The sequence below is a fragment of the Lutra lutra genome, chromosome 16 (genome assembly GCF_902655055.1).
Source record: "Lutra lutra chromosome 16, mLutLut1.2, whole genome shotgun sequence".
NCBI classification, from domain to species: Eukaryota; Metazoa; Chordata; class Mammalia; order Carnivora; family Mustelidae; genus Lutra; species Lutra lutra.
The window spans coordinates 37,001,984-37,027,563 of NC_062293.1; the positions used below are offsets into that span (position 1 = coordinate 37,001,984).

The following is a 25,580-nucleotide window of genomic DNA, read 5'->3' on the forward strand; positions in this document are numbered from 1 at the left end:
AAAGATTTTATTTATTTATTTGAGAGAGAGACAGTGAGAGAAAGCATGAGCAAGGAGAAGGTCAGAGAGAGAAGCAGACTCCCCGCGGAGCCGGGAGCCCGATGCGGGACTCGATCCCAGGACTCCAGGATCATGACCTGAGCCGAAGGCAGTCGTCCAACCAACTGAGCCACCAAGGCGTCCCTCATGATTTCCTTTTAAACAAATGGCTAGGCACTGTCACAAAAAAAAAATAGGGGGTGTGGTAATACAATATTGGGAAATTTAAGAGACAGAATACACCCTTGTGGTCTTAGATTGAATACTGTTTGGATAAACCAGCATTTTGGAGTCAACTGCAGAGACTGGAATATGGTGTGTATAGTAAAGGAGATGAAAATTTATTGAAATAGAAAATTGGGAATTACTGACCCAAAAAAAGCACAGATTATAAAACAGTATATACAGGATGATCCCATTTCAGTAGAAAGAGATGCATATTTTTATTATATGCATATATATATTATATGCATCTATATACACATAGAAAAGGATCCAGAAGACTATACAATGGTATTAGCAGGAGTAATTTCTGGGTGGGGGATATATAAGGCTTTATTTTTGCCTTCTTGTGTTTTGTTTCTAGGTTTTTTTTACTGCTTCTATTTTTTTTTTTAATAAAGATGTTATTTATTTATTTGGCAGAGAGATCACAAGTAGGCAGAGAGGCAGGCAGAGAGGGAGGGGGGTAAGCAGGCTCCCTGTTGAGCAGAGAGCCCGATGCGGGGCTTGGTCCCAGGACCCTGAGATCACAACCTGAGCCGAAGGCAGAGGCTCAACCGACTGAGCCACCCAGGTGCCCCTTTTTACAGCTTCTTCAATAAAGCAGTATTTAGAAATATATTTTTTCTTTTTTTTAAAGATTTTATTTATTTATTTGACAGACAGAGATCACAAGTAGGCAGAGAGGCAGGCAGAGAGAGGGGGAAGCAGGCTCCCTGCTGAGCAGAGAGCCCAATGCGGGGCTCAATCCCAGGACCCTGAGATCATGACCTGAGCCAAAGGCAGAGAAGACTTAACCCACTGAGCCACCCAGGCGCCCCTAGAAATATATTTTCTAATTTCAATATTTTCTGACTTCTATATCTTTAAGGATTTTATTTATTCATTTTATTATAGACAGAGAGAGAGAGAGAGCCTGCATGCAAGCAGAGGGAGGGGCAGAGGGGAAGGGAAGAGAGAGAATCCCAAGCAGACCCTGCACTGAGCACAGAGCTCAACAAGGGGCTTGATCTCACAACACTGAAATCATGACCTCAGCTGAAACCAGGAGTCGGAGGCTTGACTGAACCCCCCCCCAGGCACCCCAACTTCTCTTTTTAAAAGGTTAACATTTAATTAGACGAAAACCACTCAAAGAGAACAAAAGCGTATCTATTACACCCAGAGTTCCAGTTTAGCATCGTGACTGACAGTATGGGCTCTGACTGGATTCAATACCCAGTTAGCTGTGTGACCCTGGGCATATGATTTAACCTGTGTTTCAGTTCCCCATCCATAAACTGTGGGTAATGACAGTACATTATTCAGCTCATGAGGTTGTTGTAAAAATTAAGTATGGCACTCCACATAAAGAACAGGAGGTGTGGGGCGCCTGGGTGGCTCAGTGGGTTAAGCCTCTGCCTTCGGCTCAGGTCATGATCCCAGGGGCCTGGGATCGAGCCCCGCATCGGGCTCTCTGCTCAGCATGAAGCCTGCTTCATCCTCTCTCTCTCTCTGCCTGCCTCTCTGCCTACTTGTGATCTCTCTCTGTCAAGATAATAAATAAAAATCTTTAAAAAAAAAAAAAAAGAACAGGAGGTGTCTAGCATACAGTAAAGCACTTGATGAACTTATCAATTATTACTATTATTATTCTAATTAGTCACTGAGAAAATAAGATTGCCATTTCTCACAGATAATGTGAAAAATAAGATAGGATGTAGCAGCAATACATCAGCTTTCTCTCTCACTATCCTTGTCCCCTAAATTTCTAAATTCCCTTCTTAATCCAACAGGAGCAAAAGCTGAAAGCCTCTCACAGATCCTCTCAGAATCTCACCTCATTGCTATTTCCTCTGGATGAAGGTCCATACAGCTCTATAGGTTTTTAAATGCCAATATAATTAAATGTACAGTGTTCTATTAGTTTTGGGTGTACAATACAGTGACTCAATAATTCTATTCATTATTCAGTGCTGATCACAGTAAGTATATTCTTAATTTCCTTCACCTATTACACCCATCCCCCCACCCACCTCCCTCTGTGTTTTTTAAAAGTCTATGACCAGGGGATACCTGGGTGGTTCAGACAGTTAAACGTCTAACTCTTGACCTCAGCTCAGGTCTTGATCTCAGGGTCATGAGCTCAAGCCCTGCACTGGGCTCCACGCTGGGCATAAAGCCGACTTTAAAAAAAAACAAAAGGTCTATGACCAGAAATGTGGTATCTAGGAGATGATCCGCAACTCAGTATATTATCTGTCTGTATTCCACGACTAGTATCATTGGACAAACTTTTTTTTTTTTTTTAAAGATCTTATTTATTTACTTCACAGGGAGAGAGAGATCACACAACTAAGCAGAGAGGCAGGCGGGGTGGGGGTGGGGGAGTAGGCTCCCTGCTGAGCAGAGGGCCCAATGCAGGGCTCGATCCCAGGACCCTGAGACCATGACCTGAGCTAAAGGCAGAGGCTTAACCCACTGAGCCACCCAGGCGCCCCTCATTGGACAAACTGTACAGGTCATTTCTAATTACAAAATAGCTTCAAAACTCTACTTAAGAGTCTTCTGAAGAGTCAAAAACACTTCTTGGCAATCATATACCTGGATTCTAAATTTTCCAAGATATTGATGAAGTACTTTTCTTTCTAGACCAGAAAGGAGATAGTAATGTAGCTCACCTTCAATAAGCCCTTCCTGAGTGAACTTAATCTCTGTCCTACCAAAGCAGCAACCACTGTCTTAAACCCAGCTATAGAGCATCAAATGATGACTTTATATAAGAAAATAACAGCAATTACAGATTGTTCTCAAATGAAATCACCAAAAACATGCTTGCTAAGCATAAAATGTTGGCTGTTTGATACTTTGGGCATTTATTTTAAGAAGTTTAAGGGAAAACTGAAATGGAGTTTCAAATACTATAACATGAATTATAGGATAAAAAAGATTTAACGAAATCATACTACCTTAAGAGAAACCCAATTGTGGGGCTCACTTATTTCCAACTGGACTTCAACCAAGAATTCAGTATACTAGTTGACAAAACTGATACAATCTTTGTTTGGCTGACAGCATGATTGTGGGGTGATTTGGATTTATACTGCATTGTAAATATTCAGAACAATCTGACTTCAAGTAGCATCCCACAAGAAACAGATGTCATTATCCATGCATATCAAAATTAAGATGCCTACATTTAGTCTTCAACAGTCTTTCTTCTCAGGGCGCCTGGGTGGCTCAGTCGTTAAGCATCTGCCTTTGGCTCAGGTCATGATCCCAGGGTCCTGGGATCAAGCCCCGCATCTGGCTCCCAGCTCGTTGTGAAGCCTGCTTCTCCCTCTCCCACTCCCCCTGCCTGTGTCCCCTCTCTCCCTGTGTCTCTCTCTGTCAAATAAATAAAATGTTTTTTTAAAAAATAGTCTTTCTTCTCAAATATTCAACTAAATAGTAATAATGAGGTTCAGAAATATATCAGCCTAGCTGATGGATCAATCCCTAGCTGACCCTATCCAAAAATAAAAAGCCAAGGCACAAGTGTCTACAATGAAGCTTACATAGTCCCACCAAGCTATAACTACTTTTTTCTTTTTCTTACTATAACTACTTTCTTAGGGTATTAATTTCAAAAGTTTGGGTCGTAAAGCTTGGACTGATCAATTTTATTATCTCTACACCCAACACAGGGCTTGAACTCATGACCCCAAGCTCAAAACTGCATGCTCTACTGACTAAGCCAGGCAGGTGCCCCGGGGTCATAAAGCTTAGAAAGTGATTCTCCTTCAGTGATGCTCAAAATATGTAATGTAAGTCATCTCCATCTCTATAACAGTCTATTTTCTAGTCCTGCCTATCCATCATGCCCATTAGACTTCTCAGTTAGCATAAAAAACCAAGACCTAAGCTTGAGAGGCCCACTCTCACCCTATCCTATGGCAGTCATGTTACTTGTTTTTTTTTTTTTTTAAAGATTTTATTTATTTATCACATAGAGATCACAAGTAGGCAGAGAGGCAAGCAGAGGGGAGGGGGAAGCAGGCTCCCTGCTGAGCAGAGAGCCCGATGTGGGGCTCGATCCCAGGACCCTGGGATCATGACCTGAGCCAAAGGCAGAGGCTTTAACCCACTGAGCCACCCAGGCACCCCATGTTACTTGGTTTTAGATGAGCTCTAGTAAACACCTCTTAGGAATGCACCTGCCCCTTTAATCTACAAGGTCTGTAAAAGATTAGATTATTCATTTAGGAGGTAATCCTGAACTCAACCAATCTCTAACTCTGCGTTCAAAGAGTGAAAAAGAATATCTGAACCAGTATCTTCATTTTCACAGATGTGGAAAATGAGTCCAAAGAGATTATTTTTATGAATTATCTGTGGTCACATATCTAATTGGTGGCAGACACAAGAATAGAGATCTCTCCAATATCAAGTGAATCTGACTCAATTTAAATTAACCCCAAGGATACCACATCCACAAATGACTTAGAAATGGATCAGTGGAAAACATGTGTTCTATTTTGGAACATTTGGTAGTTGAGAAAGTTGAGAAGCAGGCGCAAACTCCTCCCCAGGCCACTGAACACACTTCAATCCACTGCTCCTCCATGAGCTATGGGCATGAGTGTGCAACAGTAGGGATGGCAAAAAAATTCTCAGGCACTCATACCACAGACCACACAGTCTTTGCAATAAGAAACATCGACTTTGAGAACAATTTGGCAACTACAAGCTGCCTTGCAAATCATTGGCTGAGTTTCCTATAATGGTGTTTATGTCACCATTGCCAAACACAATTTCCTAATCCAACGAATGGACAGTGTGTTTCACATGGTCTCAAACTGGACAAATTTCTAAAGCTGCTGTGTGGCTTTAAGGATTTAGATTTAACCCGGTCTTTCTCAACAGGGGCATTATGACATTTTGAGGACAATTCTTGGCTATGTGAGATTATCTAGTACACTGAAGAAGGTTTAAAATCATCGGTACTCTGTCCTTTAAATGCAAGTGAACAGGAGTAGACCTCCCTCATCCGTGGTTCCTCACGTTCCAAGGTTTAATTTACCCACAGTCAACTGCTGTCCAGAAGCAGATGACCCTTCTCCTGACACAGCATCAGAAGGTCAACAGTAGCCTAAAGCTATGTGACAATGCCTACATCATTCGCCTTACTTCATCTCATCACCTAGGCATTTTGTCCTCTCACGTCCTCACACAAATGATGAGATTGGTGAGGGGAGAAGGGTGAAATTGGTTTAATATGATTTTTGAGAGAGAGAAATTACATTCACATAACATTACAGCATATTGTTATAACTGTTCTATTTTACTATTAGTTATTATTGTTAATCTTTTAACTGTGCCTAACTTACAAATTAAACTTTAACATAGGTATATACGTGTAGGGAAAAAACATAGTATATATAGTGTTCAGAACTACCTGCTGTTTCAGGCATCCACTGGGGTCTTGGAATGGATCCCCTGTAGTCCCACCAATCACAACCTTCACACATTTACAAAGACCTCAAAGGGTAAGATATCACCACCAGTATTAGCCTTCAGGTCAACCATTCAATGAACTATAAAGTTATAAGAAATATTTACATAAAGACTTGACCTCTAAAAAAAGACTTAACCCTTTTTATCTGCCACTAAATACTGCCCTCTATTCCCCTTTTAGCCCAGAGATTAGATAAAATCCTTCATTCATCAACTCCTGAAAACCAACTTTGTCTGAAATAGCTAAATAATTAAGACACTTTTGTTGTTAGGGAAGTAGAGTAGACAAGTTACTGAAATGGAATCAGGGCACCTGACTTTGAATTCCAGTTTTCTGGCTATTCACCCTTACGCAAGTTATTGCCCCTCTTTAAGCCTCAGTTCTCTCATCTACTTGAAGAAAAGCTATTAGGCTACATTATTTCTCTGGTTCATTGCAGTTCTAGGAATCTCTGATATAAAACATAATTAACTGGCTTAACTCTTTTCTTCTCACCTCCACATAGCTAAATGGGGTGACCACCAACTTACTACCTCATCGTTCAGAAGCAAGGACCCCAAAGTCCCAGGAGAGTCACATTCAACCAGAGCCAATGTGGGATTTTACCATACAGTCTATATCTTGAATATATAAAAAGGAGCTTAATTATTTTATGATCCATCAATAATAGAAGCACCAAGATAATAACACCTACAGCCACTCTAATTAATGTTTATCTCTGCCAGACCTATCATCTCAACACTGGCTGTATATTAGAATGACCTGGATAGTTTTTAAAAAAAAAGAAAATGCCCCAGCTCCAAACCAAGCCAATATCAAATGATTCAGAACCTTTGGAGATGGCGCTCATTTCTTAAGCGATTATGACATACAGTGATTATGATATACAGTGAAAACCAAGAACCATTAATCCAGGCCCTTTAATTCAAGAAATGCAAAGCAAATGACCAAAGGTCAATATATCCCATACTGGTTGTATAATCAAACATCAATAAATAAGAATAATCCAGCGTTACTATTTACTGACATTCTCAATTACATGTAAAGAATTCCATTTTTAGAGAAAAAGGAGAGGTCTATAATCACCCTTTGCTCCTGCCACAGGTTGTTACTGAGGACTGACCCTGCTAGAAATAGAATATACCTTTTTGACATGATAAAGCACTTCAAAGATAGATTACTATAAATTTGAGCAATCCTGCAAAAAGTCCTATCACCCATTAAGATAGTTATGACATTAGTCAAAGTAGTACAGAAACCAAATTCCTCAACCTCTCACTGACTAGATGTCACTAAAAGACCAAGTATGTAGAAAGAACAGGAAAAAGCTGAGAGGAACATTTAGGAAAAGACACTTTGAAAACTGCACGTCCAAAAAAAAGAAAGAAAGAGAGAAAGAAAAGAAAACTGCACTTCATGCAAAGTACATTTATTCATCAAAGCTTCAAGTCCAGTGATGCAGTTAAAGGTGGCACAATCTTGGCTAAAATTATTCTTGCTCTTTCCAGAACAGAATCAGCAAAACCAAAAGGTCATGTTAGATAAAGAAAGCATTAAATTTGTCTTACCTCATGTGTAAAGCCAAGCCGTCCTGTAGGCTGGAGATCCCCAAATCAGAGAGTGTATCTGAACCAACAGAAGCTGGTGATAGAGAGCCCTCCTTCTCCTCCAGCAGATCCAGCTTCACCAGGCTGCTAATTTCATCCTCTGAGTTATCTTCAGACACAGAACCAATTATGAATCGGGAATGCTGGTTCAGCTCCATAGGTTTGCCCACGGGGGATGGTTCATCCATTATTCCTTCAAAATGAGCTCTCAGAGCTATGAGGAAAATGAGGGAGAAAAGCAGGTTATGGATAATAACCTATATCAAAGGACAACCATAGATTATACCTAATGTACTACAACTGGCACTTGGAAGCAACATGTAGTTTGAGAACTAGTTTCTTTGGCTATTCTATTTCACGGCTTCTGTTTTCTACAAGAAAGGAAAATACAGATCACGATAACCATGCCTAAAAAAAAATTAAAATTAGCTTCCTCTTCCTCAAAGGAATCTCTCTCAAAAAACTATAAGCCAGGGGCACCTGGGTGGTTCAGTCATTAAGCATCTGCCTTCAGATCAGGTCATGATTCTGGGGTCCTGGGACTGAGCCCTGCATTGGGGTCCCTGCTCAGCGGGAAGCCAGCTTCTCCCTCTCTTACTCCCCCTGCTTGTGTTCCCTCTCTTACTGTATCTCTCTGTCAAATAAATAAAATCTAAAAAAAAAAAAAAAACTATAAGCCATTCCCAATCTCTTTATCAATTTGGTAATGTCCAAAAAATAATTATGATCAAGGGAAAGACCTCTGCAGTAGGTGAAAGCTGCTCATGATATTGTGACTTCAGTTGTCAGTACTGGGGAGAATGCAGGAAAAGATTTCCAGAGAGTCACGGTCATTTCAGACTAGGTATTTAGAGTCAACTATACAACTATCACCTCATTCCAATAGTACACTGACAGGTTGTGAAGTCTACAGAAGTGTATTTTTATATAAATATATACGCATAAAATATACTGACATTGATAAATATGCTGACATTGAGATATACATATATATATATGTATGTGCTTTAAATTAAACTCCAGATAGGTTTTTGTTGTTGTTGTTAAGATTTTATTTATTTATTTGACAGAGATCACAAGTAGGCAGAGAGGCAGGCAGAGAGAGAGAGGAAAGCAGGCTCCCCGCTGAGCAGAGAGCCCGACACGGGGCTCAATCCCAGATAGTATATTTTTTTAATAGAAAAAGAAAATCTTGGGGCGCCTGGGTGGCTCAGTGGGTTAAGCCTCTGCCTTCAGCTCAGGTCATGATCTCAGAGTTCTGGGATCGAGCCCCGCATCGGGCTCTCTGCTTAGCAGGGAACCTGCTTCCTCCTCTCTCTCTGCCTGCCTCTCTGCCTACTTGTGATCTCTCTCTGTCAAATAAATAAATAAAATCTTAAAAAAAAAAAAAAGGAAAAGGAAAAAAAAAAAAAGAAAAAGAAAATCTTTGTCCTGTTAAAAATTCACCCAATAACATCTGCTCTTGGCCCTAATGTGCTGACATCGATAAGGAGAAAAAGAATGTACTATCAAATTCAAGATCTCTACTTAAAATAAGGGAGCGGTCATCTCAGTAAGTATTAGTTTTCTAGGTATAGGGCCTTATTAGTCAGAATTAAATATTTCGGGGCGCCTGGGTGGTTCAGTGGGTTAAGCCTCTGCCTTCGGCTCAGGTTATGATGCCAGGGTCCTGGGATCGAGCCCCACATGGGGCCCTCTGCTCAGCAAGGAGGCTGCTTCTCCCAAGCCCCCACTTGCCTCTCTGCCTACTTGTAATCTCTGTCTGCCAAATAAATAAAAAATCTTTAAAAAAAAAAAAACAGAATTAAATATTTCCAACTACTAGCAAACTAATTAACAAAGACCAGAACAGTGCAAAGTCCACAAGAACAATAAAAACCAAAGCTAAAAGAAACAGTATTTATTCTGTCATTCAAAAAATCCTATTAAGAAAACTCTTCAGAACTACATGTCAACTTAGTATTGAACCTCTCGCAGCCTAGCAACTTTAATTTAGAAAGCAGTATTCCCAATACTGATTTCAAGGCGCTGTAAGAGATGGTATATCAATAGACAATAAATTTATATTAATAAATAAAGTACAAGAGTAGGTAAAAAGCAGTGTTCTTTGACACTAGATAACTAAACATCAAGATTTTAAAATGTTTGGGAAATCACCATTAAACATGTTAAAACAATAAGTGCACCACTCTTAATGCTATTTGTGAATCAGAGCTTATTCATATACAAAGAAAAACAGTGTAAATGATAGAGCAGTGGTTCTCAGAAAGTGTAGTTTCCAGACCAGCAGCAGTAGCTCCAGCATCACCAGGGAACCTCTTTAAAGTACAGATTCTTGGGGCGCTTGGGTGGCTCAGGGGGTTAAAGTCTCGCCTTCGGCTCAGGTCATGATCTCAGGGTCCTGGGATCAAGCCCCACATCGGGCTCTCTGCTCAGCAAGGAGCCTGCTTCCCCCTCTCTCTCTGCCTGCCTCTCTTCCTACTTGTGATCTCTGTCAAATAAATAAAAAAATAAAAAGTACAGATTCTTGGGTCTTACCACAGAGCAACTAACCGTATCAGAACCTACAGGTTGGGACCCAGTAATCTATATTTTAACAAGTCCTAAAAATCTGAGAACCACTCTGCTAGAAGAATAAAAGAGTAATAACAAATTGCCAAGAATGCTAAAAAAAAAATTACTTCTAGATATTTCCCGAGTGAGTTAGAGATTACCTCTGTTAACTTTTATTTTAAAAAACTAGAATCAAATATAAAAATAGCATGCAACAGGAAAAACTTGACATCTAAATTTACTATACATTCGTCCCTAGGAATATTAGGTTTCTTTAAAATAATTTTTAAATGTCTCCAAATTTTATTAAGATAGTCACTTCCAGAAAGCGGAAAGAAAACCAATCATTTAAAAAGAGAAAAAAAGGGAGGAAATAAAAAGGTAGAGAAGGACAAAGTGAGGGAAGGAAGGAGGTAAAGTTCTAACAGAGCACTCTGAAGACCACCACCAAAAGGTACAGCAAAAAAAAAAGTCTACTTCTTTCACATTTTAGTAAATAATCAAGTTAAAAAAAAAAATAAGAGAAGACTCTCATTTTCTCCCACCCCCCACAGAATACCAAATTCCATCTCAACTAACACAGAAAATAATGGCTGCCTTCTTCACAGGAGAAATAAAGCATTCAGGGGCATGTTCTATAGTCTGAACTGAAATTGAGTAACTACACAAAAAAATAAAATTCATGAGAAAAGAGCAATTCTCTCAGAGAAAGACAACTATCATATTATCTCCCTGATATGAGGAAGTGGAGATGCAACGTGGGGGGTTAGAGGGGTAGGAGAAGAATAAATGAAACAAGATGGGATAGGGAGGGAGACAAACCATAAGTGACTTTTTTTTTTTTTTAAGATTTTATTTATTTATCTGACAGAGAGAAATCACAAGTAGGCAGAGAGGCAGGCAGAGAGAGAGGAGGAAGCAGGCTCCCTGCTGAGCAGAAAGCCCGATGTGGGGCTCGAACCCAGGACCTGGGATCATGACCTGAGCCGAAGGCAGCGGCTTAACCCACTGAGCCACCCAGGCGCCCCCCATAAGTGACTCTTAATCTCACAAAACAAACTGAGGGTTGCTGGGGGGAGAGGGGGAGGGAGGGGGGGTGGGATTATGGACATTGGGGAGGGTATGTGCTATGGAGAGTGCTGTGAAGTGTGTAAACCTGGCGACTCACAGACCTGTACCCCTGGGGATAAAAATACATTATATGTTTATTTTAAAAAAAAGAGCAATTCTCTGATTCCATGGGAGAAGAAGAAATAATTAATAAATGAGAGGCTCCATAAGGTCAACTTCAAATTTTTCTTTCCTAGCTAAGAAGAACATGAAGGCAGCCTTCCCTCAAGTGTTGCAAAGATTAGAAGCAGCTCAGTTGTCGGCAGCTAGAAAGCCTACCTACCAACCAGCAAATCTACTGAATGGTATCTCTGGGCACAAGCTTGCAAAGCACCAGGAAAGAGAGGTCATGTATGGAAAATCACTGAGTAGCTGTCCAGACACTCTAGAAGCTAATCTACAGCCCGTCCCATTTCCATTGATTCTAGTCCTGAATTAAAGAGAAAAGGGGCTGGAATACTACCACTGTCAGACCATTCACTTCAGACTATCCAGCCCCCCAAACCTGCCTATGTTTTTTTTGTAGAAGGCAACTTTTAGCATGAATGCCTATGGTTTAATATTTTAGCATATGAACATAAAATTTTTATCATACTATAAACATGAAAGAATATTATTTGTAACTGACCTCTTATAATTCTTACTGTCTGAGCAGATATCCACCTCCAAAAAGAACTAGGGAGAAAGAGAGAGAGTTGAACTGTTTGTTTTGTTTTAAGAAACTCAAATTTTAGCAATTCCTGTTTTGCTCAGAATACAAAACTGATAGTACTCAAAGTATCATTTTTCTGATCAAATCTATTATTAAACTTGAAGCATAAAGTTCAGTTGTTTCACTATTATTTATTCAAATCTATAAATCAAAAGCATTACACAAAGACTTTGTTTTCATGAGAGTGTTAAACAATAATCCAAGCTTACCATTTCACAAGGTGCCTTTTCCAACTGTGTACTTCGATGAACATATTCCAACCCTATGATATCCAACATTTCATCAAAAAAGAGGCAGTGGGGAGAAGAGAACCACTAGATCCCTTGGAACTCAGACTCTGATAATATTTCTAAATGGATATACCCACATAGAACGTTGGAAGCCAGGAAGGGGACAGATCTTGCCATAAAATTAAACTGAAAACTAAATCTAAATCCCTTTAGGTCCCTAAAACTCTAAGGGATCAAGAAGTCTCTAGCTACTTCCCAAATCCTAGGTTTCCTTCCATGCCCAACAATTTAAATGTATCCAGGGTAAAAATTCTCAACTTCAGTTATGTATAACAATCACCTGTGGAGCTATTTATCTATTTATTTTTAATTTATTATGTTACATTAGTTTCAGGTCTGTGGAGCTTTTTTTTTTGGTGGGGGGTGATCAGGCAATTTATTTATGATGGCAACTAGAAGACTCCATGTTTAGTAGCGTGGGTGAGATAAGGGCTGAGCCCATGCCTTCTGCTTCTCCTTGGGATTCCTGGGAGCAAACTTCTCCTGCAGTTTCTTCCACATTCCTTTATTCAACTCTTTAAACTCTTCCAAGATGTCTGTGGACAGGATCGGCCTATACTCTGGGGAGAGGCCTGTGAGGCTCATGTCTTTGGGGCAAGGGTTCTTGTGTTTGTAATAGTTTGAATGGAGTCATGCTAAGCTCTCATACCTCTGATCACAGGCCTCAGGCTCTACAATCTTGAGTACCCTTTCCCTCCGGAAAGGTCTGTGCTACTCCTGACTGTTTGGTCTCCTCCACTGGCCATTCCTCACAGAGTTTTAGGAAATGCCGGCAGGCGCTGGCCTCCATTTTAGATCACCCCATGGTGCTTTTAAAAAACATGTATGTCTAAACTCCACCCCAGATCTACCGAATCAGAATCACTGCTGGAGGCCCAGAGATCTGAATATTAAGTTCCACAGCTGACAGACACTGATACATATCCAGGCTTGAGAACCACTGGTACAGGATGGAGAAGAAATCCAGAACTTCTAAGAGAAGACTTCAAATGACAAGCAATAGGATTAGAGACAGGGCAGATATATTAACTAGGGAAACTGGATTTACCCAATTATGTAGTTTAAGCTAATATTATCCTTAAATACAATTATGGTAGGGAAGTGGCCGGTGAGAAGAGGAAGGAAAAAGGAAGTAGTTTTGATCAGATGCAAACAAGGTGCAGTGGAGCTGGAAGGACTCAAGATCAAATTCTGACTTTGCCAAATATTGGCAGTGCAAACTTGAGTGAGTCACTTAACATCTCTGATTCTCGTCATCTGTAAAAATAAATAGGTTATATGTTACCTTAGAGGACTGCTGTGAACCTGAAGAGTATATGAAAGTATTCTGTAAACTATGTACTAGACCAGTGTTTTTCAAACTATGGGTTACCACCAAGCAGAATACTAAGAAATAAATTTAGAAGGTTGTAACCAACATTTTAAAAATGAAGGGGCACCTGGCTGGCTCAGTCAGTAGAATATGCCACTCTTGATGTTGGGGTTGAGAGTTCAAGCCTGGCATTAAGAAAATTTACTTTTAAAAAAGTCATTAAAGGGCGCCTGGGTGGCTCAGTCGTTAAGCGGCTGCCTTCGGCTCAGGTCATGATCCCAGGGTCCTGGGATCAAGTCCCATATCGGGCTCCTTGCTCAGTGGGAAGCCTGCTTCTCCCTCTCCCACTTCCCCTGCTTGTGTTCCCCCTCTTGCTGTGTCTCTCTTAAAAAAAAAAGTTAATAGTCAACCAGCCTCGTGAACATTCTCACAAGCTTGAATTAGCTTTTTAATAACCCTCTGTTAAAATTAAGCAATTAAAGATTACTGTATATATGAGAAAAACCCCCAAAATTAAAGAATCGAAAACAACTTGAGAAAAAAAATGCTACTAGTAAAAAGGGATTCTGTGGAAATAGAAAACGTTAAAAATTGGGGGAGGGAGCAGGTGACATGATTTTATACAATTTTACATGTAGAAATGTTTTTTGTAGAAAGAGAAAAGCCTGTCCTAAAATTCATATGGAATTCCAAGGGACCCCCAAATAGCCAAAAAAATCTTGAAGTAGAACAAAACTGGAAGACTCATGCTTCCTGATTTTAAAACTTACTACAGGGGTACCCGCCTTCAGCTCGGGTCATGATCTCAAGGTCGAGGGATCAATTCCCATGGTAGGCTCCCTGATCAGCAGGGAGTCTGCTTCTCCCTGGGCCCCTCTCTCCACTCATGCACACACTCTCTCTCTCTCTCAAGTAAATAAAATCTCAAAAACAAACAAACAAAAAACCTACTACAAAGCTGCAGTATTAACATAAAGACAGATATATAGACCAGGGAAACAGAATAGAGAGCTGAAAAAGAACGGGAGCTTGCCATTTGCAGCAACCGGACAGACTTAGAGAGTATAATACTAAGTAAAATTAAGTTAGAGAAAGACAAGTACCCAATGATTCCACTCACGTGGAATTTAAGAAACAAAACAAATGAATTTTGAAAAGAGACAAATAGAGGCACCTTAGTGGCTCAGTTGGTTGAGCATCTGACTCTTGGTTTTGGCTCAGGTCATGATCTCCTGGGTCCTAAAATCAAGCCCATGTAGGACTCCAGGCTTGGGGCAGAGTCCTCTTTTTTTTTTTTTTTTTTTTTTAATCTTTTTTATTTTTTTTTATTTTTTTTTTAAGATTTTATTTATTTATTTGACAGAGAGAGATCACAAGTAGGCAGAGAGGCAGGCAGAGAGAGAGGAAGGGAAGCAGGCTTCCTGCTGAGCAGCGAGCCCGATGCGGGACTCGATCCCAGGACTCTGGGATCATGACCTGAGCGGAAGGCAGCGGCTTAACCCACTGAGCCACCCAAGTTATTTTTTTTTATTTTTTTTTTAAGATTTTATTTATTTATTTGACAGAGAGAGATCACAAGTAGGCAGAAAGGCAGGCAGAGAGAGGGGGCAGAGTCCTCTTAAAGGTTCTCTCCCTCTGCCCCTCCCACCGTGGTGCTGGCTCACCTGCAAGCTCTCTTTAAAACGAATCAATCATTTTTTTAAAAGGAGAGACAGGGGGCACCTGGGTGGCTCAGTTGGTTAAGCGGCTGCCTTCAGCTCAGGTCATGATCCCAGGGTCCTGGAATCGAGCCTCAAATCGGGCTCCCTCCTCAGCGGAGAGGCTGCTTCTCTCTCTCTCCCTGCTACTCTGCCTACTTGTGCTCTCTCAATCTGTCAAATAAATAAATAAAATCTTAAAAAAAGAGAGAGAGAGAGAGACAAATAACAGACTCTTAAATACAGAGAAGCTGATGGTTGTCAGAGGGAAGGTGGGTGGGGGAATGGGTAAAACAGGTGAGGGGGATTAAGAGTACACTTATCATGATAAGCACTGAGTAATGTTTAGAATTATTGAATTATATTATACACCTGAAACTAATATAACATTGTATGTTAATTATACTTCAATTAAAAAAAGAAGGCCCAGAAATAAACCCTCCCGTGTATGGTCAAATGATATCTGACAAGGATTCTAAGACCATCTAACGTAGGACAGACTTTTCAAAAAAATGGTGCTGGGAAAACTGGATCTCCACATACAAACAAATGAAATTGGACCCTTCCCTAACACCATATTAAAAAATTAACTCAAAATGCGTCAAGGCTTTAAAGTAAAACCTAAACCAATAAAACTCTTAGAAGAAACAGGACGAAATCTTCATAACATTGGATTTGGAAAAGATATCTTGGATATGACACCAAGAGCTAGTTTAACAAAAGAAAAAACAGATTGGATTTCTTGAAAATTTTAAAAAAAAATTGTACATCAAAAGACACTATCAACAGAGTAAAAAGGCAGACCAAAAAATGGGAGAAAATATGGGAGGGGGGTCGGGAGAGGGTGGTGGGGTTATGGACATTGGGGAGGGTATGTGCTATGGTGAGTGCTGTAAAGTGTGTAAACCTGGCGATTCACAGACCTGTACCCTGGGGCTAATAATACATTATATGTTTATAAACAAAAAATTTTAAAAAATAAAATAAAATCTTTAATAAAAAAATAAATTGATACTAAAAGATACTGAAAAAAATGGGAGAAAATATTTGCAAATCATGTATTCAATAAGAGATTAATATCCAGAATATATAAAGAACTCCTAATATTTGCAAGGAGCCCAATGCAGAACTCGAACGCAGGACCCTGGAGTCATGACCTGAGCTGAAGGCAGACGTTTAACTGACTGGGCCACCCCGGCATTCCCACCAGAATATATAAAGAATTCCTAAAACTCAATCCCAATTGGAAAATGGGCAAAGGACTTAAAATGAAATTTTTCCAAAAAAGATATATGAGTGGCCAATGAGCACATCAATATGCTCAACATCACTACTCATTAGGGAGACACAAATCAAAACTACGATAAGATACCAACCCATACCCATCAGGATGGCTACCCTCAGAAAAGCAGAAAAAAGTGTTGGCATGGATGTGGAGAAACTGGAACCCTTGGGGACCATCAGTGGGAATGTATTGTGGTACAGCTACTAAGGAAAACAGTATGGTGGTTTCTCAAAAGATTAAAAGTAGAATTACCGTAAAATCCACCAATTCCACTTTAGATTTATACCCCCAAAAAACCGAATAAAGGCTCTCAAATGTACATCTGTAGATCCATGTTTATAGCAGCATTACTCATAATAGCTTAAATATGGAAAAAGCCAAGTTTGCACCAATGAATAAATGGGTAAGCAAAATGTGATATAGACATACAATGAAATGTTGTTCAGCCTTCAAATGGAAGGAAATTCTGCAATATGCAATGTGGATGGATCTTGAGGACATTATGCTAAGTGAAATAAGTCAGTCACAAAAAGACAAGTGCTGTATAATTCTACTTACATGAGGTACTTAGTCAAAATCATATTGACAGGAAGTAGAATGGTAGTTGGCAGGAGTTGGGGGAAGCAGAGAATGGGGAACTATTGTTTAATGGGTACAGAGGTTCAGTTTCACAAGATGAAAAAGTTTTAGAGATGGGTAGTAGTAACAGGTGCACAAGGTTATAAACATATTTAATACTGAACTGTACATCTTTATATGTATTACTCATATGTTAGCAACTGAAGATTTTCAAACAAGTTTATTAAAAAACTTTACCAAATTCCATGCCACTCTGATACCTTATTTCATATCTGCCTGAGCATTTAAGTAGACAACAGGTATGTCATTCACTTATTTCTTACTCTGTATTACTGTATAATTGACTATGAGTTACCTCCTCAATGAAGCTGGGAAAGTTATTCTCTCTTCTGATTGTTTTAGATCCACCACCCTCAATCCCACACAATGCTGTGTAAACACTAGGCCTTTGCTGGTTGAGTGTTCCCCAGGAATTAAAATGAACACTGGAGTTACAAAACCAGGGGACAGAAGCCGCGTGCTTATTTCAAATATTATCCCCTAGAAACATTTGGAGGCCTCTAGGTAAAAAGCCATTTTGTGAATTCAAAAAGCTCTGGGATTATGAACCAATCTGTCCTTAATTTTTTTTTTCTTTTTACAAATTTTATTCATTTGATAGGGAGAGACCACAAGCAGGGGAAGTGACAGGCAGAGAGCTAGGGAGAAGCAGGCTCCCCGCCAAGCAGGAAGCCCAACACAGGGCTTGATCCGAGGACCCTGGGATTATGACCTCAGGTGAAGGCAGACACTTCACTTAACCCACTGAGCCACCCAGGTGTCCCTCATCCTCATAATATTATTTAATAGAACATTCAGAAAAAGCGGGAGCCATGATTGAAGTATGTCAGCAGCCTTCCAGAGTCTCAAAGATAAGAACAATTTCTTCCTTGAAGAAATATTGCTTAATTTTTTTTGCACCCCTCCCCATTCCCCCTGTATTAAGGCACTGTAGGTTACATTACCCAGCAGAGATGGAGAAATTTACAGGTTAAAACAGACATTTCTGGGGTGCCTGGGTGGCTCAGTGGGTTAAGCCTCTGCCTTCAGCTCAGGTCATGGTCTTAGGGTCCTGGGATTGAGCCCACATCGGACATTCTGCTCAGCAGGGAGCCTGCTTCCCCTCCTCTCTCTGCCCGCCCCTCTGCCTGTGATCTCTGTCAAGTAATAAATAAAATCTTAAAAAAAAAAAAAAAGACATTTCTAATCCTCTTGGAATTACAGCATCTTTATTTTTAAGATTTTATTTATTTGAGAGAGAGCATGGACAAACAGAGGGGGGAGCCACAGAGGGAGAGGGAGCCTGACACAGGGCTCAATCTCAACCCTGAGATCATGACCTAAACCAAAGGCAGATGCTTAACCGACTGAGCCAGGCAGACACCCGGAATTACAGCATCTTATGTGGTTTTAGGGAGATAGTTTTAAGCTGAAAATAATGAAGAACTCTGAAAAATTAGTTGCCCTGTGATGCATTAGGTTAGATGATGTAGTAGGTTAGCCTATAGTTGAAAGTCTTCAACAGTAGTATCAGATAAAATACTCTCATAATGAGTAGAAAACTGGACTAGAAAATTCCTAAAGTAGGAGCACCTGGGTGGCTCAGTTGGCTAAGCATCCAACTCTTGATTTCAGCTCAGGTCTTGATCTCAGAATTGAGAGTTCAACCCTGGGGTTGAGCTCCATGCTCAGTGGGGCATCTGCTTGGGATTCTCCCTCTCTCTCTCTCTCTCCCTCCGCCCCTTCCACCCTCCATGTGGGTGCACTTTTTCTCTCTCTAAATAAAATCTTAAAAAAAAAAAAAAGAAAAGAAAAGAAATACCAATGTCTAATTCCAACAATTTGTATTTTACTTCTTTCTTCAACCAAGACTATTAGGATATTAGCTATCAAAAAAAATTTTTTTAAAGAAAGAAAAACACTAGCCCCAGACCTGTTAAACCAGTCTGTGTGACAGGTTTAAAAAAAAAAATTCCTAGTCATTGACTGAAAAGGAAATAGAATGTTACATAGTGATCTACACCTGAACCAGTTCACAGCATTTAACAGAGGTCAGTATCAGATGGCTTTCAAAATGCCAGTTCTTTGACATAACCTAGTCATTATCTGAACTGTAAGTTCATTAATCCAAATGCCATTATTTCCCTACCTTTCCTCTCATTTTAAAACAATTAAATCTTATGCTCGATGTTATTTCTATTCTGCACTGGTGATTCAAAACAAAACTTGTGGGGCACCTGGCTAGCTCAGTCAGTGAAACATGTGACTTGGGTGTAGAGATTACTTAAAATCTTTAAAAACAAAACAAAACTGCAACACAAACATAGGCAGATTTGTAAATTAATACTATGCCATGAACAACTTTCATATGATCACTTTACAATTATTTTACTAATTATTTTTGGATTCACAACAGTCCTCCTGCAATTAGAAAAAAGGAAACAGAGGCAAGAGAAATGGGAAGAGTAGCAAGTAAGCACCCACCTGGACACTGCAGCTGCTGTCCTACTCTACTGGACCACAATACTTTCCTTAAAAGCACCTGTCAAGGGGTGTCTGTGTTGCTCAGCCAGTTAAGCGTCTGATCATGATCCCAGGGTCCTGGGGATCCAACCCCATACCGGCCCCCTGCTCAACGGGAACCTACTTCTCTGTCTCCGGCTTCCCCTGCATGTGCTCTCTTTATCAAATAAACAAATAAAATCTTGGGGGAAAAAAAGTGCCTGTCAAATAACACAGAATTCCTCAACACAAGCATCCAAGGCATCCCCCAAAAGAAGCAAATCAGAGAATTCCTACTCCCTGAGGAAGAAGAAACCAGGTAACCCAAGCATGCTTCTCAGTCTGCACTTGGGCTTGGGAAAAAAATGAATGGAGAGAGTCAAGGGGACCAACTTCTGAGACTGAAGACCAAATTATTAGATTTATTCCACCACACGCTGGGAAATTATAGAAACGCTGCTTAAGTAGAGATAAAATCAGGAAGTCCTAGGGTATTTTGATTTCCATCCTAAACTTAGACCCTCAAACAAAAAATATCTGAAATTAAAGTATTTCCCCTACCTGAGTAGTTATATTCTTACATACTTCTATAAAACCCACAAGGCCTACAGAAGTCCCTGATATTTACAGCTGATTCCAAGTGTACACTAGTGTCTACTTTCTCGTCTTCAAATCCAAAATAATGTTGGCGCTGACCCAGGCAGGACCTTCACGCACATTTCCCTCTGAAATCGTTAGTTTCACATAACACTTTACTACGTTCTATCTCCAATAGCCTCCCTGGATCAGTACAGCAAACGGGAAGGAGAGTAACAACAGGCGTGTACATCTACTACGTCCCTCACAGAAAACATAAAATCCCGGGAGCAAGAACTGGCAAAGGAAAACTCGCCTGGCCCTAGCTCCCACCACCGTACAAACACAGAGTAACCAGGGGCTCTGCACCCCACACCCCACTCTGCGAGAGGAAGACGACTTTCAATGCAACTGGACCTAATCCTCAACGTCCATCTCCCACGTGGGTCTTCCCCCTCTCCCCAGCGCCGGGTCGGATTGGAGAGAGGTCTGGAAGGAATCAGCCCACGCCAAGGCTGGGGAGGGGGATGGTGGCCAGCTCCCGGCAGACACCCCAGTCCCTCCTTAGAGGCCCTGGGCTGTACGACTCCCAGTTCCGGAGTCTGAACTCCCACCCCCCACTCCGGGGCCCTAGACCCCTCTGCGTCTCCCCAGAGTGGGTACTCAAGGACCCAGAGCTGCGGAGAGGTCCGGGCTGCCCTGCACAGGTCCAGACGGGATGGAGCCCGGGCCGCGTGCGGGCGCAAGATGGGAGGCGTCCCTCCCGCTGCCACCGCCCCTCCCCGTGCCCCGGCCTCTCCAGGTCTCGGACCACGGGCTCTGGGGCCGCCCTCACCTCACCTCAGGGCGGAGGCGTCCGGGGTCGGGCGGTGCCGGGCAGCCCCTGCGCAGAGGCAGTGCTGGGCGGGAGGAGACGCCGGGAGCTCCGGCGATGGCTGACAGGCGCGCAGCACCAGGCCGGCCCGGCTCACGGGGAAGGGGCGGGGCCTCACGGAAGGAGGCCCGGCCCCGCCCCCGCCCCGCCCCGCCCCTGCCTCCCACCTCAGCGTGCGAGCACCATGAGGTGACTACGTCCGGGGTTACTCCGGGCCGTTCACCTCCGACACCGCTGCCGGCTACCGCGCGGTCTGGCCGGCCTCGAGGAGAGGCGCGGGCCCCGAGGGCCCGGCGACAGCCAATGAGAGGGCGGCGTGGGGCGGGGCGACGTGAGGCGATGCGGATGGTCCGAGCGCCGCTCTGCCATTCGGGGCCCAGCGGCGAGAGGGCGGGCGGGTCCCGGGCGGTCGCGGCGCCCCAGTCTCGGCCTTCGCCGCCCACTCTGCCGGGGGCGGGGGCGGGGGCGGGGGCGGCCGGCCTTCTCCTCCCCTCCCGCGAAGAGGTGGGATGAGGGAAATGGCCCCACGTGCACCTCCCAGGAGGGAGAGAGGCGCCCGGGCCGCAGAAAGTGAGGGGCCAGCAGGCCTGCAGCACGGGAAGGGAGTCCAGAACCAAAGAGGACTGAGCGGGATAGCCAGTGTTCTGGCATGGAAGGACCTTGCCGTTTTCAGTACTAACCCCTTGAAGAGGTGGGCACTGTACCCATGAATTGTCCAGAATCACACAGGCTGGTTTCAGAGTTGGTACAGGCTAAAGAACCCCTATTCTGGAACACCACCACCAGCCCCCTGGCTAGCTCAGCAGCTCCAAAGCAGCCCGCCCCAAAGGATTCTGAGGTGCAGGATCCTGGAGCATTGAGGGAAAGCCTCAGCAAAGGAAGCTCAGGAAGAAGGGCAGAATGCCAATGGACAACAGTCCCTTCTGCCTGCCTTGAGCAGGTAAAATAGAGTACAGTAAATTCCCGATTTCTCGGAATGGAGCTTGCTTCCCAAACTCCATTGTAATTACACCAAGTCATTGAACAGGAGCAACCAATTTCTCTAGCTTTGCCAGTTACTTCATAGTAAGACATTCATGGTGGCTGTTGAGAAGTAACAGTAACAGGAGAGAGTCACAGTTTATAGTACATTTCTTGGGTGGAAAAGAAAGAAAATTGCTTCAGAAAAGTGGGGTGAGTTTAACCCCCTACCAGAATTTAATGAAGTACCCAGAGTACTTTCCTGATCTTTACACAGGCTTGTGCTAAGGGTCTGGAGAGGTACGGTGAATGATGATTTGGTGGGTAGAAGTTCTTTGCCAGAGGGCGAAAAGTGACTCGGGTAGAAATACACATTCGAGGTCAGAAGTTCCTGGACAGAAGCAGAGGCAGAAAGATGGGAAGATTGAGCAACAAGAATAATATTCACCTAGGACTCATAATATCTTGGTGGTAGCTTCTCTGAGTTTACCAACCTACTTTAACAGGGACTGGAAACAGAAATTTGGAAACATTTGGACTTTACAAAGCAGTGAACTATTTATATATTTATAAATATATATCTTATATATCATATAAATTTAATATACTTAATATATAAATATATATTTATACATTTCACAATATATATAAATATAAATATGTGTATTTATATATTTATACATTTCACAATAACTGTGTCATTGGCTGCATCTGTCAATGAACAGATATGTTAACTAGAATTTTTAAATGATACAAAAAAAAATTTTTTTTTAATTTTTGGGGGCACCTGGGTGGCTCAGTTGGTTAATTGTCTGCCTTTGCCACAGGTCATGATCCTGGGGTCCTGGGATCAAGCCCTGTGTAGGGCTCCCTGCTCAGCAGGAAGTGTGCTTCTCCCTCTCCTTCTGCTGTTCTCATTCTCTCTCTCTCTCTCTCTCTCTCTGTCAAATAAATAAATAAAATCCTTAAAAAATTTTTTTAAATAAAAAAATTTTTTAAGATAATTGAGCATAACTTCCTGGTTTAACAAGATGTTTGGCTTGACTGACTGGGGGGGAAAGGCCCCAAGAAGAGGGAAGATATGCCTCTCTCTAATAGTGCTCTCTCAAGCTGGCAGGAAAAGACTTCAGAAAGAACTAAAAATCTTGAGACTGCCTCTTTTACTTTTCATATACCTTTCCTATTTCTTATTAAATAATAGGAACTTTGCCCCCAAAGTGTTTCTTAGTGGTGTTGCTATTTATCAGCCTTAGGAGCAGTGCAAAACCAGGGGGGCTTACTCTCAGAAACTGTCCTTATGTGAAATTTCAGCAAGCCCTTATTCTGCTTTTGTCCTCACTGAATATTGGAAGTAATTGGGCCCCGAGAAGAACCAGCCAAGGAAAAGTCTGATGAAAGAACTACAGTGGAAGAAAACAAAGGATGAGTTAGAACATCCCCAGACTGCTTACATAAAGGTCTAGTTATCATCAAATGTTAAGATAAATGGGCAGAGAACTACGTCTTTAAAACAATACTTCTACAATTTCAACAGCTCCTCAGCGCGGTGTTTGGTGCATGCCACAACCTGCCCATCTCTATATGGGCTCTTCATAGCTGTTCCCTGAGTTCTTGCCACACAAGCCAACACATCTGTAAGAAGCGGAGGAGGACAGCCAAAGGGTGGAGAGAACTTACTATACAAGATTAACAGGTGGAAGAAAAGAGAGTGAATGGAGTGGCACACTTCTAGAAGCTGAAACTAGATGGCTCTCATGGGCTGAATTGTGATCCAAAATTCATATGTGAAAGTCCTAAACCCTATTACCTCAAAATATGAGTGTATTTGGGGATAGGATCTTTAAAGAAGAAATTAAAATTTCAAATGGGGTCATTAAGGTGGGCCCTAATTCCAAATGACTTGTGTCCTTATAAGAAGAGGAGATTAGGACACAAGCACAGAGGGAAGACCATCTTGAATCACAACTGATGAAGCACTTACCAGGATGGTGGCTCTTATGCTGGAGAAGATGGCCATCTACAAGACAAAGAGAGAAGCCTCAGAAGAGACCAGCCCTGCAGACACCTTGATCTCAGACTTACAGCCTCCAGAACTGTGAAGAAAGAAATTTCTGTTGTTTAAGCCACCCAGTTTGTGGTACTTTATTATGGCAGCCCTAGAAAACTAATCTTAAAACCCTCTTAAAGATGGTCTCTCACCCTACTGTGGGAAAGTAAGAAGACTCCCAAGCAGTCTGTCTTTAAGGTGATGGCAATCTAGTTAGGAAGACAAAACTAAACACCAAAACAGTGTCCATGTCTTGCTCCTTAGATGATGGCCATGCAGATTTTACAAAAGCCACAGATGGGAGAGGATAAATTCTCAAAAATGAGTAAGCCTTGAAATACATAACAGTACGTGGGTCGATGTCCAAGCCATTCTGGCACTTTATTTTCCACTCTATTTTAGTGTAGGGCAGTGTTTCTCACTGTTCCACTGACCACCTGAAATAGAATCACTAGGTGCTTGTTTAAAATTCAGATTCCCAGCCCCACTGCAGACTTTTTAAAGTAGCAATTATTCGCGCCGAACTTTGAGAACAATAGTTTAGGGCTTATCGTTATTGTTCTCTCTTGGCAGCCAGTATCTCTGTTAAACAGCCTGTGCCTTCTACATTTGCACTTCCAAGACAGGAAAGTCTCAGGTCAGGCCAGAGTTAAACCAAGAGAGGAAAGAAAGTGCCTTAATAGGAAAAGGAACCATGAAGAGGTCCCTATCCCGGTGGTTGCCCATGGTTCCAAATTCCTTAGATAGCAAGCTCAGTAGAGGATAGAGGAAACAATGGGTTGTATTGCTATGCCTATTCCTACCTTTGCTGATGCTGGCAAACTTGTTCCTCTTCCCTCCTATTTTCTGAATCCTTCTAGTCCTTGGAAATCCCATTTTCTCTAAGAAGAACTCTTTTACTTCTCCAGGTTCCACTGATCTACCTCTCCTCCGTATTCTTGTACCAATCTGGTGAACACCACACAGTTCAGCATTTATTAGGCTATCATTTTTTGTGTGTATGTTGGTTTTAGCTCTCCAATTGAATTTTAATAATCTTAAAGAGAGAGCATTTCTTACAGTTTGGTACTCCCCTCTGTAGCTCTTGGAATAGGCTTAGGTATGGATATTAGTAAGGGCTTCACTGACTGAAATAAAGATTAGCTCGGTACCTGAGAGGCCACTCTGCTCCTGATGTCTGCTTATCCGTCTTCATGTCACCTCTGGGAGGCAAAGACGCCAGTAGGATATTTGGCTGCTTTATAGATGAACAGACTTCATCAAGAAAGTCAGCGCCTTGACCAGAATTGTGGCTCCAGTTGTGAAATAAGGGAAAAAGACATAAAGACCTTATCTGAACACTAGGCTTCTTTGCTCTGGTCAGCCATTCAGGTTTGTCCAGAGTGAAGTCCCTGAGGGAACTTCACACCAGAAGGTCAGAAAATGTCCCCAGGGAAGCCACTTTGTAAGTCTGGTCCTGATGATGAAAGGTAGAATTACACAATGAAGGACAGAGTTCATAGTGGAGACTCACCACAATGTTTTCACATGGACACTTGGGTTTTCACATGGATACTTAGGTTTTCACAAGGCATTTCAGTACTCCCTCCCTCCTTGTTATTTAATCCTGAACACCTAGTCCCTATCCTTAGTTGGTGGTTACCTAATCTAAGCTGTTTCTTCCACAACACCTCCAAGGTCTTTTTTTTTTTTTTTTTTTA

General features: G+C 41.8%; 1 protein-coding gene and 1 pseudogene across 11 annotated transcripts in view; both read right to left on the reverse strand.

Moving 5' to 3' along the window:
* Positions 1–25,253, reverse strand: part of ACACA (acetyl-CoA carboxylase alpha) — a 243,255-nt gene extending 218,002 nt beyond the window's left edge. For 2 of the 11 annotated variants that reach the window (XM_047708298.1, XM_047708296.1), the window contains exons 1-3: positions 25,032–25,239; positions 11,636–11,682; positions 7,306–7,558 (exon numbers count right to left, since the gene is read on the reverse strand). In XM_047708298.1, coding sequence (XP_047564254.1) covers positions 7,306–7,558; positions 11,636–11,682; positions 25,032–25,075 — 344 coding nt within the window. In that variant the 5' untranslated portion in view covers positions 25,076–25,239. Of the gene's footprint in view, positions 1–7,305; positions 7,559–11,635; positions 11,683–20,839; positions 21,112–23,814; positions 23,851–25,031 lie in introns of those variants that run through there. The other 9 variants (XM_047708299.1, XM_047708297.1, XM_047708305.1 and 6 more) reach the window with 7 other exon arrangements.
* On the reverse strand, positions 11,722–13,609 carry LOC125087720 (ubiquinol-cytochrome-c reductase complex assembly factor 2-like; annotated as a pseudogene).
* Positions 25,254–25,580: the final 327 nt, after the last annotated feature.